The sequence below is a fragment of the Sphaerodactylus townsendi genome, linkage group LG04 (assembly GCF_021028975.2).
Source record: "Sphaerodactylus townsendi isolate TG3544 linkage group LG04, MPM_Stown_v2.3, whole genome shotgun sequence".
NCBI lineage: Eukaryota > Metazoa > Chordata > Lepidosauria > Squamata > Sphaerodactylidae > Sphaerodactylus > Sphaerodactylus townsendi.
The window spans coordinates 142,025,709-142,042,986 of NC_059428.1; the positions used below are offsets into that span (position 1 = coordinate 142,025,709).

The 17,278-nt window shown below is 47.4% G+C and overlaps 1 protein-coding gene across 1 annotated transcript in view; it reads right to left on the reverse strand.

Moving 5' to 3' along the window:
* USP7 (ubiquitin specific peptidase 7) overlaps nt 1-15,865 on the reverse strand; it is a 56,559-nt gene extending 40,694 nt beyond the window's left edge. The window contains exon 1 of the mRNA XM_048492972.1: nt 15,433-15,865. Coding sequence (XP_048348929.1) covers nt 15,433-15,526 — 94 coding nt within the window. The 5' untranslated portion in view covers nt 15,527-15,865. The remainder of the gene's footprint in view (nt 1-15,432) is intronic.
* Between the last annotated feature and the right edge of the window lie 1,413 nt (nt 15,866-17,278).

Here is a 17,278-nt window from a genome sequence, read left to right on the forward strand (position 1 = left end):
TAATCCCCCACCCCCACAAAAAAAATAACGTCCTCTGTAAAGCTAACCAATTTGTACAGCAATTTCCTTCTAAAGCTGCAGAATCCAAGTTCACGCTGAACTGTTACTGGGTTTCGCTGTGTGTTGCCTAAGATGAAGGTGGGGTAAAAGAAAAGTCAATTCTCAACTGATAGAGGACACTGAAGATCATTTTAAGAACACTGCCACAAAAAAAGCCTCTTGAAGAGGTTCAGGCCTGTTGAGGCCTATGGGTGCTACTGAAAAAGAAATTCAGATAAGGTCCCTTGCTTTTTGCTCTGCAGGCAGGCAGGTAGACTCTCACCTTTAACACCATGTGGTTAAGAAGGGGAGGGAACACAATACATGCAGGTAGCCATTTAGGCTTGTTAGTTGGAGAATTCCCAGGTAGCTGCGTTTATATTTAAAAGAGCTATAGCTGGCACTGTCCAAAATATGTCCAAGGCAGGTAATATTTTTATGAGGTCAAGCCAGCTTCCATGGAACTCTTCTTGTTAGATTACTACCACCACCACCAATCATCATCATCACCATCCCCCCCGCCCACCGGGTGCCGCCTGGTCATTGGCAGAGGGCTTAAGTGCTTCTGTGATGTTGAGAGCTGTGCTGGTGGTAGTGCAAACTACGAGCAGGTTCAACCACGCCAGAGTGGTCTCAATTGAGGAGCAGGACTAAGTGCACCCAACCCATTAAAATATGGTGAAACAAACTCAAAAGAAGTCTATACTGGCTCGGTTGTCGCCCAGGATAATAAGGACCGCGGCGGATGCTGGTGAACCTGGGCATCCGTCGACAAGTGGGCTACAGGAACCAGGACCCATTGCTGAGCAACCAGGGCATGGGCCTGCAGGGCAACTGGAAGCAAAACAACTACAAAAGCGGCAAAAATTTTCAATGTCAGAGAATCGAACTGTCATGAACTGCTACCATAAATCAGAACCCCAAAAGCGTAGCTACCAAAAACGGATGTACCGGCTGTGGAAACTCGAATATCCAGATTCAACTGTAACTGAACTGAGACTTGCTGACCAGGGGCAATTCATAACCAGGAACAAGGTGTTTAGTGAAGTCGAACTTGAAGAAATAAGGAAAAATCATGAAACAGTAGAACAGGCAACTGTGGAGACAGCTGTAGCTCTAACAATATCTGAGCCCACTGAACATTTTGAGCCAGAAGAAAATGCCAGAATTTTGCATGAAAAACCTATGGTCATTGTTCATACACTTGCGACATTGACCACAAGGCAACAAGAACTTAAAGAGAAAATGTTGACGTATGCTGCATCAAAGGAAGAAAAGCAAAGACTGCCAACATTGAAAACAGTACCAAGAAAACATCTGGCACCCCTAATGGAAGATGTGAATGCTGCACTCACAACTGTCCAGGTAACATCAATGGAAGAAACTAATCAGCTTGCATACAGTACAGCAGTGATTGTAACACAAGAATTGGGGATACAAAAATTGAAGCCTGCAAGAAAAATGACCGGAAAACCAAAATGGAAAATCAGGTTGGAGTTAAAAATCAAGAGCCTATGATCAGATGCAAGCAATCTGAAGAACATGAAGGAACAAAACCTGAAAAATGTCAAAATAAAGAATAACCTGATTAAAAAAATACTGGCTGAACACAAGAAAAATTGAAGAAGCACTTGAAATCATGAAACAACAAATCACAGCAACAGCCAGAAAAATTGAACGATATGAAGCTAGAGTCATCCAGTACAAACAAAACCAACTTTTCCAATTTGATCAAATGCGGTTCTACCAGAGTCTGAATCAGCAGGCGGCTGTGCAGAATGAAAAACCAGAAAAAACAGCTACAAATACATTTTGGAAAGATTTGTGGGAAACAGAAAAAGGCTACAACAAAAATGCTGGGTGGATAAAAGACTTTGAAAAGAAATTTTCAAAGAACAGAATGAGAAACTTGGAAATAACAACAGAAATGATCAGTAAAAGTGAAAAAGTTCAAGAATTGGATATCACCTGGCAATGATCAATTGAATGGATTTTGGCTCAAATATCTGACCAGCCTGAATTCAAAAATGGCCAAACAATTCAATGAAATGCTGCAAACTGGAAACATCAGTGAATGGATAGCAACTGGGAAAACATATTTGATACAGAAAGATTCAGCAAAAGGGACAATACCAGGAAACTACAGGCCAATAACAAGTTTGCCTACAATGTTCAAATGGTTGACAGGCATAATTGAGGATCAAATTACTTGGAGACAAATAATATCTTGCCAGCAGAACAAAAAGGTAATAAAGGAAGAAGTAGGGGCACCAAAGATCAGCTTCTGATTGATAAAATGATACTGGAGAACTGCAAAAGCCGCAAAAACAAACCTATACACAACTTGGATTGATTACAAAAAAGCATTCGACTCACTGCCACACAGTTGGATCATCAAATGTCTGGATGTCATCGGGGTTTGTGAAAATATTAGCAAGTTTACTCAAAATGCAATGAAACACTGGAAAACTGAGTTGTTTGCAGGCACCCAAAGCTTCGGAACTGTCAACATCAAGAGAGGAATTTTCCAGGGTGACTCACTGTCACCACTGTTGTTCATCATTGCAATGATCCCAGTGTCAACAATTCTACAAAAAACAAACCTGGACTATCAAACTGCAAGAAATTCACCAAAAATTTCCCACTTGCTGTACATGGATGATCTAAAGCTTTATGGAAAACCAGAAACTGAAATTCAGCCACTGACCAACACAGTCAGAATCTTCAGCAATGACATCAGTATGGAGTTTGGCTTGGACAAATGCACCACAGTGGCATTGAAGAAAGGGAAAATTACTGACAGTAAGGGCATAGAGATGCCTAATGGAAAAACAATAAAGTGCGATCAACCTGAAGCCTATAAATACCTGGGTATACTACAGATGGACAATATCAAGCATGGACATGTGAAAAACGTGGTCAGCAGAGAATATGTCCAAAGGGTCAGAAAAATTTTGAAGAGCAAAATTAAATGGCGGGAATATGATCAAGGCTATCAATACCAGGACCATACCCATCATCAGATACATTGCTGGAATTGTGAACTGGAAGCAAGCAGAGCTGGACGATCTGGACAGAAAAACAAGAAAACTGATGACAATCCACTACTCATTACACCTGCGTAGTGATGTTGACAGACTTTACCTACCCAGAAAATCAGGAGGTAGAGGGCTTCTGCAAGTGAAGCAAACAGTGGAAGAAGAGAAACATGCACTGGCAAATTATGTGAAAAACAGTGAAGAACCAACATTGATGGAAGCCAACAGCAAAAAACTGCTCAAAGTGCAAAAGACAAAGAGTGAATACTGTAAAAATACAGTGCAAAGCAGAAGAGAAAACTGGCAAAAGAAGGCTCTCCATGGACAGTTCCTAGAAAAAACTGAGGACAAAATTGACAAGGAAAAAACCTGGTTGTGGCTCACAAATGGAACTTTGAAAAAAGAAACTGAGAGCTTGATTCTTGCAGCCCAAGAACAAGCAATTCGAACAAATGCCATCAAAGCCAGGATTGAAAAGTTGACTACAGATCCCAAGTGCAGACTCTGCAAGGAAGCAGAAGAAACAATAGATCACATACTTAGCTGCTGCAAGAAGATCGCGCGGACGGACTACAAGCAGAGGCATAATACTGTTGCTCAAATGATTCACTGGAACTTGTGCCACAACTACCATCTGCCTGTGACAAAGAACTGGTGGAATCACAAACCTGAAAAGGTCACTGAAAATGAACATGTAAAACTACTCTGGGATTTCCAAATTCAGACTGACAAAGTTTTAGAACACAGTACTCCTGACCTCACGACTGTGGAGAAAAAGAAAGCGTGGATAGTCGATGTTGCAATACCAGGTGATAGCAGAATTGATGAAAAGCAACTGGAAAAACTTACACGATACGAGGATTTAAGGATTGAACTACAAAGACTCTGGCATAAACCAGTAAAGGTGGTCCCAGTGGTGATCGGCACATTGGGTGCAGTGCCTAAAGACCTTGGACGGCACTTAAAAACAATCGGTGCTGACAAAATCACCATATGTCAGCGGCAAAAAGCCACTCTACTCGGCTCTGCACGCATTATTCGTCGATACATCACACAGTTCTAGATGCTTTGGAAGTGTCCGACGTGTGATTTAATACAAAATCCAGCATAGTGATCTTGTTTGCTGTGTATAACTGTTTTTGTATCAACAACAACAACCACCACCACCCCTGCTGGGATCCGCACGAATACTACGCCGATACATTACAACTTCCTAGGCCTCTGGATGAGGCTATTAGCCTCAACAGCTGATCTTGAGAGAAAGCGTGCCTCTGTGCGGGAGAAGGCTTTCACTTACGCCCTACCATTTGCGAGCATCCCTAGGCTTCCAGCTGGCCTTTCGGGGAAACAGGATGCTGGAATGGATGGGCCCCCGGTTTGATCCAACAGGGTTCGTCTCCCGTTCATCCAATTGTAGGACCCTACTCTCAAGCAACTAAAACCAGGAAAAACAGGAAAAAACAGTGACTTCCCATAGAAATTGGTGGGTTCTTCAAGGTGCACAGACCCCCTCCCCCCCCAACAGCTTAATATTCCTTCACAATGGTAGACCCTGGATTTTGAGAGAACAATCAAGCCCCTCCCACCAAATCAGTGCAATCCACTTAATTAACCCGCTGCCCCACACAAATGTCCTGCGCTCTCGGCCTTTACTTCAATAGAGATTATCTGGCTCAAGAGAGAAGAGGGAGGCGGAGCGGCCGGAGGGGGGGCAAGAAGGCCCTCCCGTTCTGATTAGGACCTCCACAAGCTACTTAAGCGCCCCAGTGTTCTCCGTAGCAGCATTAAGGCACGGATTGGCGAGCCCTAGTGGGGCAATGGAACCCCATGCGCAGCTAGGGAAGAAAGCCAACTTTCCCACGTGCAGCTAAAGCTGAATTGCTTTCGTATTTCAAATACATAAGGAGGGCTGCCCCAGTAGAGCTGGCTCTATACTATTGGTCTACACCTAGCACACGTCATATGTTCAAACATTCTCTACTTCCTTGTTCCACCTATGCAAAACACTTAGGTGCAACAGCAGCTGAGACATGCGCCGCAACAGACACACCAATGCAGCGCTCCAGTCAGGGCTGCATGATGTTGCCTGCATCTTCAGTAGTGCAGCAGACAAGGGATCCAGCCTCCATTCAGCAAAAAAGTATCATTCGTTACAACCACCCTCCCACCTTCTGCCCATGATAAAAATACTCAGAGATCTCCATGCCTGCTCAGATCTGATGAAGGCAACTTGGACTTGAGAAAGCTTTTGCCCCAGAAATAGTGTTCATCTCTGAGGCAGGGGTGTCAAACTCTGGCCCTCCAAATGTTCATGGACTACAATTCCCATCAGCCCCTGATAGGGAATTGCAATCCATGAACATCTGGAAAGCCAGCGTTTGACACCCCTGCTCTAGGGTGCTACTCAAATCTAACAGTTCTACTGTTTGGCTACCCTCTGAAAAGAGAACAGGACTCAACGCAGGCCGAAAACCAAACACATCTGCTCTGCATACGAATGGATGCAGGGATGTAAAGGTTTTGGAAGGGTCAAGTCCTGAAATATTTTGAGGGCTGTATAAGCATTTTTTTAAAGGGTGGTAGATTCCATTCCGAAGACATTCCTTTCTCAGAAACAGAACATGCAGAAAGAAGAAGAGAGACAAGAAACACGGCACAACCATCTTGCCTTTCAAGAAAACCTGTTCTAAGAAGGGCATCCCCCCCCTTCCATGTGACCCCTCCCAAGTACGCAGGACAGGATATCAAGACTGTGACAGGGAAGCAAAAAAGCAGAACAGCTGAGGAACTCTGGGTTGCACAGGATGGAAGAAGGATCTTGAGAGGCATCCGCCCACACCTCTGCCCAAGATTGTGTTTGCCGTTGCTGGATCTCCTAAGCTGCTGCCTGGAAGTGCGGAAGGGGCGCTGTTCCTCTGATTTAACAGGTCAGCAGTGCAAACCACCTACAAGCACTAAGGTCACCGAGGCTAAAATGCCCTGCATGTGTTTGGTTGGGCAGCCAGCTAAACACAGGCCAGAGATCCAAGCCCGGCTCTACCTCTGCCCAACCCCACTGTAAATCTGTTCAAAGCATTTGGCGAATATCCTTCACGAACCCTGCGAGTAAGAAGAGAAGGCAGAATCAACCTTTGCCCAGCGGCACGCTCACAACTGGCCGGGCACAAATATTCAATTGTCTGGGTTGCTTAACGATCTTTTGTTAAACACTAACAACAAAGGAGGGGGGGGGGGCTTATCTGAAACTTTCATCAAGATCAAAGTTGTAAACATAAAATGGTGGGAACAGAATTGAACTAACTGCATGGAGCACTGCAGAGGAAAGGCGAGAGATGGGCATTATTTACCCACGTTAAGAAACACTAGAAGGGGTTGTAGTTGTCATTTCTGGGAACAGATGAAATCAACTTTTTTTTATTTAAACAAAGTAAGGGTGGGGAGAGATAACATCCCACATAACATGTGTGGCTTTACTAGCCCATCAGTTCCCAAATAACCACTGGTAAAGAGGAAAATCTCAGACCTTAAGAAACTCACCTGACGTTGGGCTTAAGTCATTATGGGAGAAAAAGATCCAGTGGAATTGACATGGTTTGCTACAACGCTTCTGTTTTTATTTCAGGGAGCAACAAAAGTTTGTTTAAAAAAGATCTTGAGCACATTTTAAAATCTCCAGGGTGGGAAAATCTAGCTGCTAAATAACCAAAGTGTTGAGAAACTGGATGGTGGTCAGACATTTGAGAATCCCTTGCTTAAAATCTGGAGGCTGAAAATTTCCAGCCTCGATGTAGTGGATTAGAGATGTACAATTACCTGAAAAATCCAGTCACAGAACCAGAGATTTTGTTTAAAATAATGCTGAAACAGTAGTGGAAACCGAAGCGTTGTTTTCAAACATATGAGATGTACAGTGTGAAATCCAGCAGCTAGCACATGCAACTAGTATTGTTTGGTGTGTTTGTACGCCCTGAGCGGAAGACATTCATTACCTTTTTATTTCTACAACAGTTGCAAATGTACCCAGTTTTACAAACCGAGTGGTACTGCACTCCCGCTCAGATATCTGAAAAAGTAACTCTCCAACTCAAGTCACTGGTAAGTGTGTAAAAATCCTTAGGAAAAAAAATTAAATCTTTGGGAACTTTTAATGATGAATAAATTCACTGTGTCATAAGATTTTCAGAAGCTGTCTGGTGTTACCTTTGCCACAATAATTTTGCAAACGTGTGCAACATCACAAAGAAATTGGGCTGCTTTCACTTCATGCTTCTGAAATGGTTTGGGGATTTTTTTGGAGAGCTAGAGCTCGGAATTTTCGTATGTGCACGGTCCCAAATACTAGATTAACAAGGCGGTCAGGAAGGGAGATATAAACCTGGGTGCTGAACTCTTTGGATAGAACATAAATGTGACTTGGTCAGGCAGGTGTGGGGGGTCGGCCTCGGCTGTGGAGTCTGCAGTGGGGTCACCAGACCAGAATGGAGTTCAGTCACACAGTAAAGATCTTTGTGCTGCCAAAACAATTTTTTTTAACAATCTGCAGAGTCAATCAAATTTCTGGCCAATCAGAAGCTTTGCTAGGCAAAAGTCCCACTTGGCAACCACTAGAAAACATGTCAGCAGGTGAAACGGTGATCAGGAAAACCACGTTGGACGCCCCTATCCTCTGCACTCCCATATAAACAGAAAAACTTCCAACCTGACGTCATCTCAGCTTTCCCAGGCATTGTCCACAATTAGCAACAACATTTTTGGGAGAGTCAGGACAAGTTTCGGCCCATCGCCAGATCGCTCCTGCCTCCGCACCTTTCAGTGCCACTCAGAAACATCCCGTCGTGTCATTTACCAAACACCACCTGAACTGGTTAAACGTGCTGCAATTTAGACCAAGCACAGCCTCCCTTGCATATGTTTACATGCATTTAACTGAGTTCAGCCGGCCTCGAGGCTGAAGAACAAAACTTGTGCGTACCGATCCGACGGATAATAGCTATTGATGCAACCCCAAATGATTTGTGTTAAAATTTTCACAAAATAGTAGTATGCCGCTAACCTAGGCATGGAAAGCAACCTACTATGTTATCTGGAGAAAAATGAGGCTCATTCCGCACATGCAGAATAGCGCACTTTCAAACTGCTTTCAATGCTCTTTGAAGTTGTGCGGAATGGCAAAATCCATTTGCACACAGTTGTGAAAGTGGTTTGAAAACGCATTATTTTGCGTGTGCGGAAGGGACCTGAGAAAAGTTGCATATGTTCCTTTGCAGCAAATCCAAGGACATGGAGGATGTGTGGTTAAGGGGCAGGAGCCGATGAACAAACATACCTAGGAGGTAAAAGTAATTGTGTGGTGCTCTAAAATTGTCCACAGGAGGGTAACTTTTTTGCAGGGGGAGAAGCTGAAAGGGGCTGATGGGAATTGTAGTTCCTGAACATCTGGAGAGCCGCAGGTTCCCTACCCCTGTGCTAGAATAACTCCATATCAATCTACCACCAGGCAGCAGCCAAACCCCATGAAGCAGAGCTTCATTCAACCATAGTCCAACACCGCGAAGAGTCTTCTGTTTTCATGAAAGCAAAAACTATCAGGTCAATATGCCGAAATCTAAAAAATTCTAAGAAGCTTTATTAGAAGCTTCCAGCCGATAATTGCAGCTCCCCGCCATTGTTCTGCGCGCTCATTAGAAACGCAGATAATGTTTTGCGGCTGTTATCTGTGTGGCTGTTTCGTGGAAGCAAACTGCCAGATCAACAATAAATAAATTGATCCCGTTTCTTAACCTGAACTTTACTGAGCAGGAGCCAGGAGTGAAGAACAATAGAAGCAATCAAGGAATTGACTGATAAATGAAAATTTTATAAGAGCCCAGGGTAGACTGATTAGACTCTTGCAGAGGGCAGCACTGGAGTCTATGAACCCGAGAATGTTAATATATTAAAGGAGGAAGAATCTACTGGATGCAAAGAAAAACATTAATGGAATTGATCCTCGTCAGCTTCGGAATAACCTCTACAGGGAAATGGGGAGATCGTTATCCCTTATTGTAAACAGAGACTCAAAATACCAGGATGTTCCATTCCTAGCGCTTGCATTTGCTATTTGTCCTGGACTCCTACAAGAAGGTCCCGATATTTCCGCACTGATTCTCAGTTGAAGTGTGCTGGGAACCTCAGCTATACGAGGAACTGGGAAAGCTACCCGCTTTTTTCACAGTAGCGCCTTTCAAAAGACAGCGTGCTCGGCACCAAAATATGTTTTGCTTCCACAGTATAATTACATATTAAAATATACGCTGTACTAAAGCAAGTGGCCAAATGCTACTCCACACGGCCAAGAAGAAAGTGTACAGAATCCGTTGTTCAGTCCTGCGTGAGATTTTTTTAAAAGGCCGTTTTTTGCCATGTTACAGCTGTGGTTCTCAGAAGTGGTCTTGAGGTATAGCCACAGAATGTGTAGAAGTCCACAAAAGCCTTTACCTTTCTCTGCTCAACCTAATGGTTTAAACAACACACCGCTGACAATAAAATAAAGACCGGTAGCATGGAAATCAATACACAGGAGCTCTTGAGCCAGCGTGATGTAGCGGTTAAGAGCAGGCGGACTCCAATCTGAGAACAGGGTTTGATGCCCCATTCGTCCACCCGAGTGGTTGACTCTTTATCTGGTGGACTGGATTTGTTCCCCCGCTCCTACATTCCTGCTGGGTGACCTTGGACTAGTTACAGTTCCCACTGAACTCTCTCAGCCCCACCTACTTCACAAGGTGTCTGTAGTGGGGAGAGGAAAGGAATTTGTAAGCTGCCTTGAGTCGCCCTACAAGAGAGAAAGACGGGGTATAAATCCAAACTCCTCCTCCTTTTCTTCTTCCTCTTGGTCCAGTAGAAACCCATTCCCATCACAACCATTTCTTATTTAAAATCTCAAGCTGCCCCCAGCCGTGGACTCGAAGAGGGTTACAACAGAGGCACGGGCAATAAATAATCAAGTGAACGACACTTTAAGACCACCTTATACTTACCAAACCCAACAATGTTCCTGGAGATAAAAAATTCACCATGGGTTGTTTGGAATAAACAGTCCTGCGGGCTGACCTAAAACCCAGCAGGGAGATATTGGTTATCCCCTCTATGGGCTGCCTCTTCCAGAGTATCAGAGGAACCTCTGCAAAAGACAAAAACCCAACCCTGGAAGAAGCCACCAACCTCACACCTTCCCCGGGGAAGGGAAGGCAAAGGGGAGCTTCAGATTATCAGGACAAGAAATGCAGGGATCTACGGCAGCTCCTCTTTAAACTCAGCTTTCTGATGGCTAGAGCAGCAACTGCACTACTCTGTCCACAGGCCAGACCTGTGATACATGGAATTCGCACTCAGGGTTAAGTTATCAGAAGTCCTCTGGAAAAGCTATCAGAAGTCCTTCATGGAGAAGATCAGCAACAGGACAAACAACGGCAACCCAATTTCATACACAGGAAGATGGTGATTATGGAAGCTTAGAGAAGAGATTTTTGGATTTATACCCCACCTTTCTCTCCTGTAAGGAGACTCCGAAGAACTGTGACTAGCCCAAGGTCACCCAGCAGGAACATAGGAGTGCGGAAACATATCTTGTTCACTTACTGGAAAACATGAACTTTGTGCTGCAGCACCGGGGGTGGGGAGGGGGGTTTAATACGGCAATTACAGTATCAAGACCCCCTTTTTTAGCCAAGAAGCTCTTGTAACTTTATAATTGGGATTGTAACTTTATAATCACTCATAAAGAACCTAAACACAAAAGTCTGCTTGATTGGTTCTCAGTCACAACATCAGTGAGCAGAAGATAAAGACGTGGTGATTTTTTTCCGCAATGGTCAAAATGTCTAAATTATAAGGAGATATAAGCTGTTTGCTACTCACTGTCCACAAATCAAACTGACAAGCAGCTAGTAGACCATTGGAAGAACTTCTGCACAAGACGCATAATTATCTCAGATAATTCATTCAAACAAGAACAGGTCCGCCAGGTTGCGTGTGCATGCGCGAAGGGCCGTCAAGTTGCTTCCGACTTATGGCAACCCAATGAATTAACAACTTCCAAAATATCTTCTCGTTAACAGCCTTGCTCTGCGCTTGCAAACAGAGAGCCGCGGCTTCCTTGATCGAATCGATCCACCTTGCATCCGGTCTTCCTCTTTTCCTACTGCCTCCCCCTTTTCCTAGCGTTATTAACCTTTCTAGTGACTCTTGCCTTCTCACAATACGATCAAGTATGACAGCCTCGGTTTGGGCTAGGCTTTAACACTCTCAGGTTAGGCCACTTTAAAAAATAAATGATTAGTCAAATTCATGGCAGGTAAGTTTGTTCCTTTCTGTTGATCAACACTGCTACAGACTGAAGCTTCCATGTACAGCTATAGTCTACCTGTGAACACCAAAAGGTACTTCTCAGCTTCCAAACTTGCTTAAGTCTACCTGTGAACACCAAAAGGTGCTTCTCAGCTTCCAAACTTGCTTAAAATCGCCAGAGGATGCTGGAAACAGGACCGGAGAGACCAGCGTCTTACCCAGAGCCTTGCTTTTTGGCAAGCCAGACTGCACGTACCTTTTCTTGATGTACTTTTTCATCCACACACCAAAATATTTGAAACGCTTCTGGTTTATTTCACTGCTAAGGACAACACGATATGCTTCTCTATGACAATATGATTCACTATTTGCTCACTTCATTTATATCCCACAAGTTCTCCCCATGGGATACCAAAGAGAGCCAATGTGGCATAGTGGTTAAGAGCAGATGGACTATAATCTGGAGAACCGGGTGTTATTTCCTGCTCCTCTGCTTGAAGCCTGCTGGGTGACCTTGGGCTAGTCACAGTTCTTTGGAGCTCTCTCTGCCCCACCCACCTCACAGGCTGTTTATTGTGGGGTGGGGTGGGGAAGGGAAAGGAGTTTGTGAGCCCCTTTGAGTCTCCTTACAGGAGAGAATGGGGGGATAGAAATCCAAACGCTTACTCTTCTTCTTCTGGTGTTCCTCATTCTCCTCTCCTCCGTTTTATCGACAACCACCACCCAGTGAAGAAGTTTAGGATGAGGGGTGGGACCGGCTCAAGGTCACCCAGCAAGCTTGGATGGCGGAGCGGGTTTGGTGTCCCAGATCGTACACAACACAGGTCCTCATATTAAAATAAATATTAAGGAGACCCAAACTTCCAACCTATGCATCAGGGCAGTGCAGGGCTTGAGAACACGGGCAGGCTGAGTCAAATCAACAGCTGCACCTTCTGGAAGCTGAGACGCTTACTTCATTTATATCCCACAAGTTCTCCCCATGGGGTACCAAAGAGAGCCAGTGAAAGCAGGATGCTCTGAAATTTCAGCTACCAGGTAAGCCAACTCTTTGCATGAGGCATCTTGAGAAGTCCCACAAAAAGGGGAGAAACATGCCCCACTGAAAAAAAGGTAAGGTAATTGTTATGCTGCCATTCAGCACCCGGATACAAAATATCTCTTTGTCATGTGTGTCTACCAACTTCCCACCAAAAAAGTATAAAGAAACAGTAGCCTAAACTCTCGGTGCAGGGATGTATTTGTGGGGACACAAATGCACCATTCAGTCAGTTATTCCCTACTTGGGGTGCAGTTCAGACATAGTTTTAAGAAATGTTTAAGAGAAATTGAGCACGGAATTAAAAAAAACACGTGCAGAGCATCATCCAACCATCTACAAAGCATGCTAGGTATTCTCGTCGATCAGTAATAAAAACAATCCAGATCTAATTATACAGATATCTTTAATCAGTCACTTTGTGTTTTGCAGTTCAGATCCACACACACACACCCGCCCCAACCACTGGATTTCTCGGTGCCAGTAAACCTTTTACCGCCCATTACCCTGAAGCAAAGATACGTTTGATTTTTCCGATTCCAAAGTCTGCAATCTTGTTATGGGGCAACATATACAGAAGCAAACAGAAGCTGGGTTTAAAGACGACACTATTCAGTTCCCCACGGAGCACAAAACTTTTATGGGTGTCGCAAACTCCCATTGTGCAAAAACAGTGCGCGCAGGCATCCTTCTAAGCCGGGCACCTAAATCTGGAACATGTTCCTGCCTGGGGAGGGTTCTGCTTCCTCTTTCCCTAACCTCCCCCCCCCCCGTTCCCAAGACGTTGCAGCATTACAGAGCAGGGTCAGTAGATCCATGCCTATTTAAGAGCATTACAGGACCGGGATTCAGCCCATAATGCAGGAGTTACTGCCCCCCCTGCCCCATGAGCGTTTGCTGTAAATAATACCCCCCCCCCATGAGCCAAGAGCGGCACCCCAATTAAAAATGGCGAGCATCTCGCGTGGCTAGCTATGTGCAAGATGCAATGGAGGGGGGAGAGAGGAAAATACACACACAGCAGAAGCACTCTGGGGCAAGACAGAAGCCAGCCTTCCCCCCCCCCCTCACTTTCAAGAAATGTTCCCAGATCTCTGCAAAGAAGGGCCCCTAGGAGGTCTCTCCAAGTTGGTCTGGCCCCTCCACCCACAGGCATGCTTCCCCCCAGAAAAAGCAGTGGGAAGAGAAGATGATGCCCCTGCCCACTTTTTCAATGGGAGACACGCCCCTCCCCCAGCCACTTCCAAATGCACCAAAGTTGCCCCACCCACCCCCAGCATTTGTACAAAACAAACACAAAACTTTCCCTCCCCCAACTTTTGCCACAGGCAAGAAGACAGCTGATTTGAGGTGGTCTCCTGGGGGGGAAGGAAGGTATCCAGAAGCCCCCAGGTTCACCACCACCTGCCCCCCCCAAAGCTGCTACCCCCCACCCCATCATCTCCTGAATCCGAAAACAGAAAAATAGCCTTGGAGTTGCCCTGGCTTCAAAGGCAGAAGAGGGGCATGGAGTTACAGGTCCAGAGGTGGGTTTTTTATTGGGGTTGTGGTGGGGAAGAGAGCAGGAGGATTTGCTGATGGAAGAATGCAAGAGAGGGGAGATCCGGGGGTTGGTTGAAAAGCGGGGGCGGGGGGGGGGGAAGGGATCTCACAAAGTTGGATGAGTGTGGAGGTGCTTTGGGTGGGGGAAGTTAAATGCCTCCTTGGGACCCCAGTCAAGTGAAAATACCAAAGGAAAAAATCAGGCTGCAAAAATCAAGGGTCAAAGAAAATTTGGAACCAATTTGCATCCATGTTGGGGGGGAGGACGACACAATGACAGAAGAACCCATCACCCTAAGGAGATGAAGAGGATAGGGCCTGTGGTTTTTTTTGGGGGGGGGGGGTTAAGCAGAGGAACAGGATCAGAGAGTACAAAGACCACCATCCTATGGATGTTTTAAATCAAAAATCAGTTCAGGTTATTCAATGGGACTTAAACCTGAGTAGGGGATTGGGGGGGGGGGGGTTAAGAGAATCAGTTTTAAGGAATGTAGGGATGGGGTTAAGGAGTGAGAGAGGAGGGGACAGCAAGCTCTGCTGGGGACGGCCTGAAGTTGAAGGGTGGGGGGAGAACAGAGTCAGAAGCCTAGCAAAGAAGCTACAGAGTTGGGGGGTGGGCAGAGATGCAGTACGGGGCCCAGGGACCCAGCATCCCAGGACGGGTACCAGAACAGGAGGCAAAAAGGCAATAAGAAAAGGAGGGAAGAATGGGGGGTGGGGAGCAGCTAAGAAGGTGGGGGGGGGTTGACAATGCCTGGGAGAGAACGCAAAGGAAAATCATGGCAGGATGTCCAATAAATTGGGGGAAGGGGAAAACCGGGGTGATAACATGGGGGGGGGGAAGTGGTGGTGCTGAGGACTGGGGGGAGGCACAGTTGGAAGAAATAAGGATGCTGAGGAGGGGGGGGGGGAGGAGGCCAAGGAACTGCAAGAGCAAATTGGGGGGGGGGTGGCTTAAATGAAGGGGAGAAGCTGGGGGTGTTTCCTTGCTGCCAGCGATTAAATGCTGGCTGGGAGGTGCGGCACTGAAGATTATTGGGGGGGGCACAACTGGAAGGCAGAAAGATGCTTAGGAGAAGGGAGGAGGCCAAGGAGCTGCAAAAGTAATTGGGGGGGGGCACAAGTGGAAGGCACAAGGATGCTGAGGAGGAGGCCGAGGAACTGCAAGAGCAATTGTGGGGGCGGGGGGGGGAGGGAATCTAATGAAGGGAAGAAGCTTGCTGAGGGGGATTTCCCTTGTTGGCAGTGATTTAATGGGGGGCTGCTAAAGATTATGGGGGGGCCAAAGTGGAAGGCACAAGGATGCTGAGGAGAAGGCCGAGGAACTGCAAGAGCAATTGGGGAGGGGGCTTAAATGGAGGAGCAGGAGCTCGTGGGGGGGGGGGGCAGCGATTAAAGGGACGACGAGACCCCCCCGCCCGCCCCGGCCAGGGCCTGCGGGCTCACCTTCCATCTCCATATCTTCGGGCTCGCTGAGCTGCTGCTCGCCGGGCTTCTGCTGCTGCGGCGGAGGCGGCTGCTGCTGCTGATGGTGGTTCATGGCTGGCTGCGGCCGGCCTTCCCCGGGCGGCGGCGGTGGCGGCGGCGAAGCCGGGGGATGCTGGCGGGGAGGCCCGGGCGGCGAGGCCTGCTGTCGGGGCTGCGGCTGCTGCTGCGGCAGCGGGGCTCCGGCGGCGGGCAGGGCTCGGGCGGCCGCCGGGGGAGGCAGCGAGACGCGCACGTATTTGCTGGCGATGCGCCCAATGGCGGCGGGGAGAGGCGGAGGAGGAGCCCGGCTGGCCTCGGCGCGGCCTCGCGGCTCCTCCGGGCCGAGCCGGGCCGCCTTCCTGGCAGGCTCCGAGCGCGGCCTGCTCTGGCTCCCTCCCTCCCTCCCGCGCTCAAAATGGCGGCCGCCGAATGTCACCTCCGCATGGAGGGGCGGCGGCAGCAGCAGGAGCGGCAGGAGCAGCAGCAGCAGCAGCCAGGCCGGCCGGCCGAGTCAGTCGCGCAAAATGGGCGCCGCGGCCTAGCTCGGGGGGCTCCTCCGCCGCCGCCGCCTCCGCTCGGCCCGGCCAGGAGGAGGAGGAGGAGAGACTGAGGAGGAAGGAGGCGGGCAGGGAGGCAGCAGCGCCGCGGCCGCCCCGGGAACAGCAAGCCTGGGCCGCCGCCACGGCCGAGCGAGGGAGGAGCCAAGAGGCCGGCGGCGGAGATGCGGGGCTGAGAGGGCCCCGGGGGGACAAAAGGCGGGAGGCGGCGTCCACAGGGGCCTCCTGTCGATTTACATTGATTGATATTGATTATTGATTGAGGGTTGCCCAGGGGGTATGTGTGTGGGGAGGGGAGCAACGGGTGGCCACATTGATTGATATTGATTATTGATTGAGGGTGGCCAAACCTCAGATTGGAGGGGGGGGGGGACTGGAGCGACCCCGATCTTCAGGTAGGGTTGTTGATCCACAATCCAGGTGCTGATCAACCTCCATTGGCCCGCCTCCCCAACCTCCAGGGATGCCCCAAGGTGGAATTGGCAATGGGTCAGGGGCTGAGAAGAAGATGGGGTTGGAGAAAGGAGATAGTAGATCTGTAGGGATCAAGGATATGGGGAGGGGGAGTAAGCCAGGGGGCTGAGGCCGAGATGGCGTGAGTCTGAAAGGGGGTAGAGGAAGAAAGGTGGTATGGGATGCTAAGGTGTAAAGGGAGGGACACTCCACCCCGGGGTACATGCCAGAGTCTATAACAGAATTACGTAAGGGGCTTGCAAATATGGGGGTACAATATTAGGGAAATGTGTTGCCAAAGGGTACGCGAGTTTAAAAAAAACGTCGGGAACTACTGGTTTAGAGGAAATTGTGAGGTTGGGGAGGCTTTTACTTCAACAGTGGTGCGCCCTTTCAGCCCCAGGCAAGGTGCCTGCAACCCATTTAGAAGAATTGTGCGCAGCTCAGTAGAGACCCATGGAATGGGCCAGGACCAAACCTCCACACATCCCTCCAGTGCGGCATGGTAAGCCATGGAAACTCTGCATCATTTTAATACAGGTCACCATCCAAATGTTTACCAGTTCCGTAAAGCACAGAGTGGTGTCTGAATCCCAGGTCTGATTATAGCGGACCTCTTAAATAAATCCAAACAGGATAGGTGTAATAAAGACATTTACACAGTGCCTCTGATAGAAGCCACATTGAGAAACTGTCATGAAAAAACCAAACTTACGCTACAGTAAAAGCCACAGTAAATATTTCTGTAGAAAGAAAAATAATTGCACACACAGCCTACATTTAAAATCTCTGCTCAATTTTTTAAAAATCTTAGC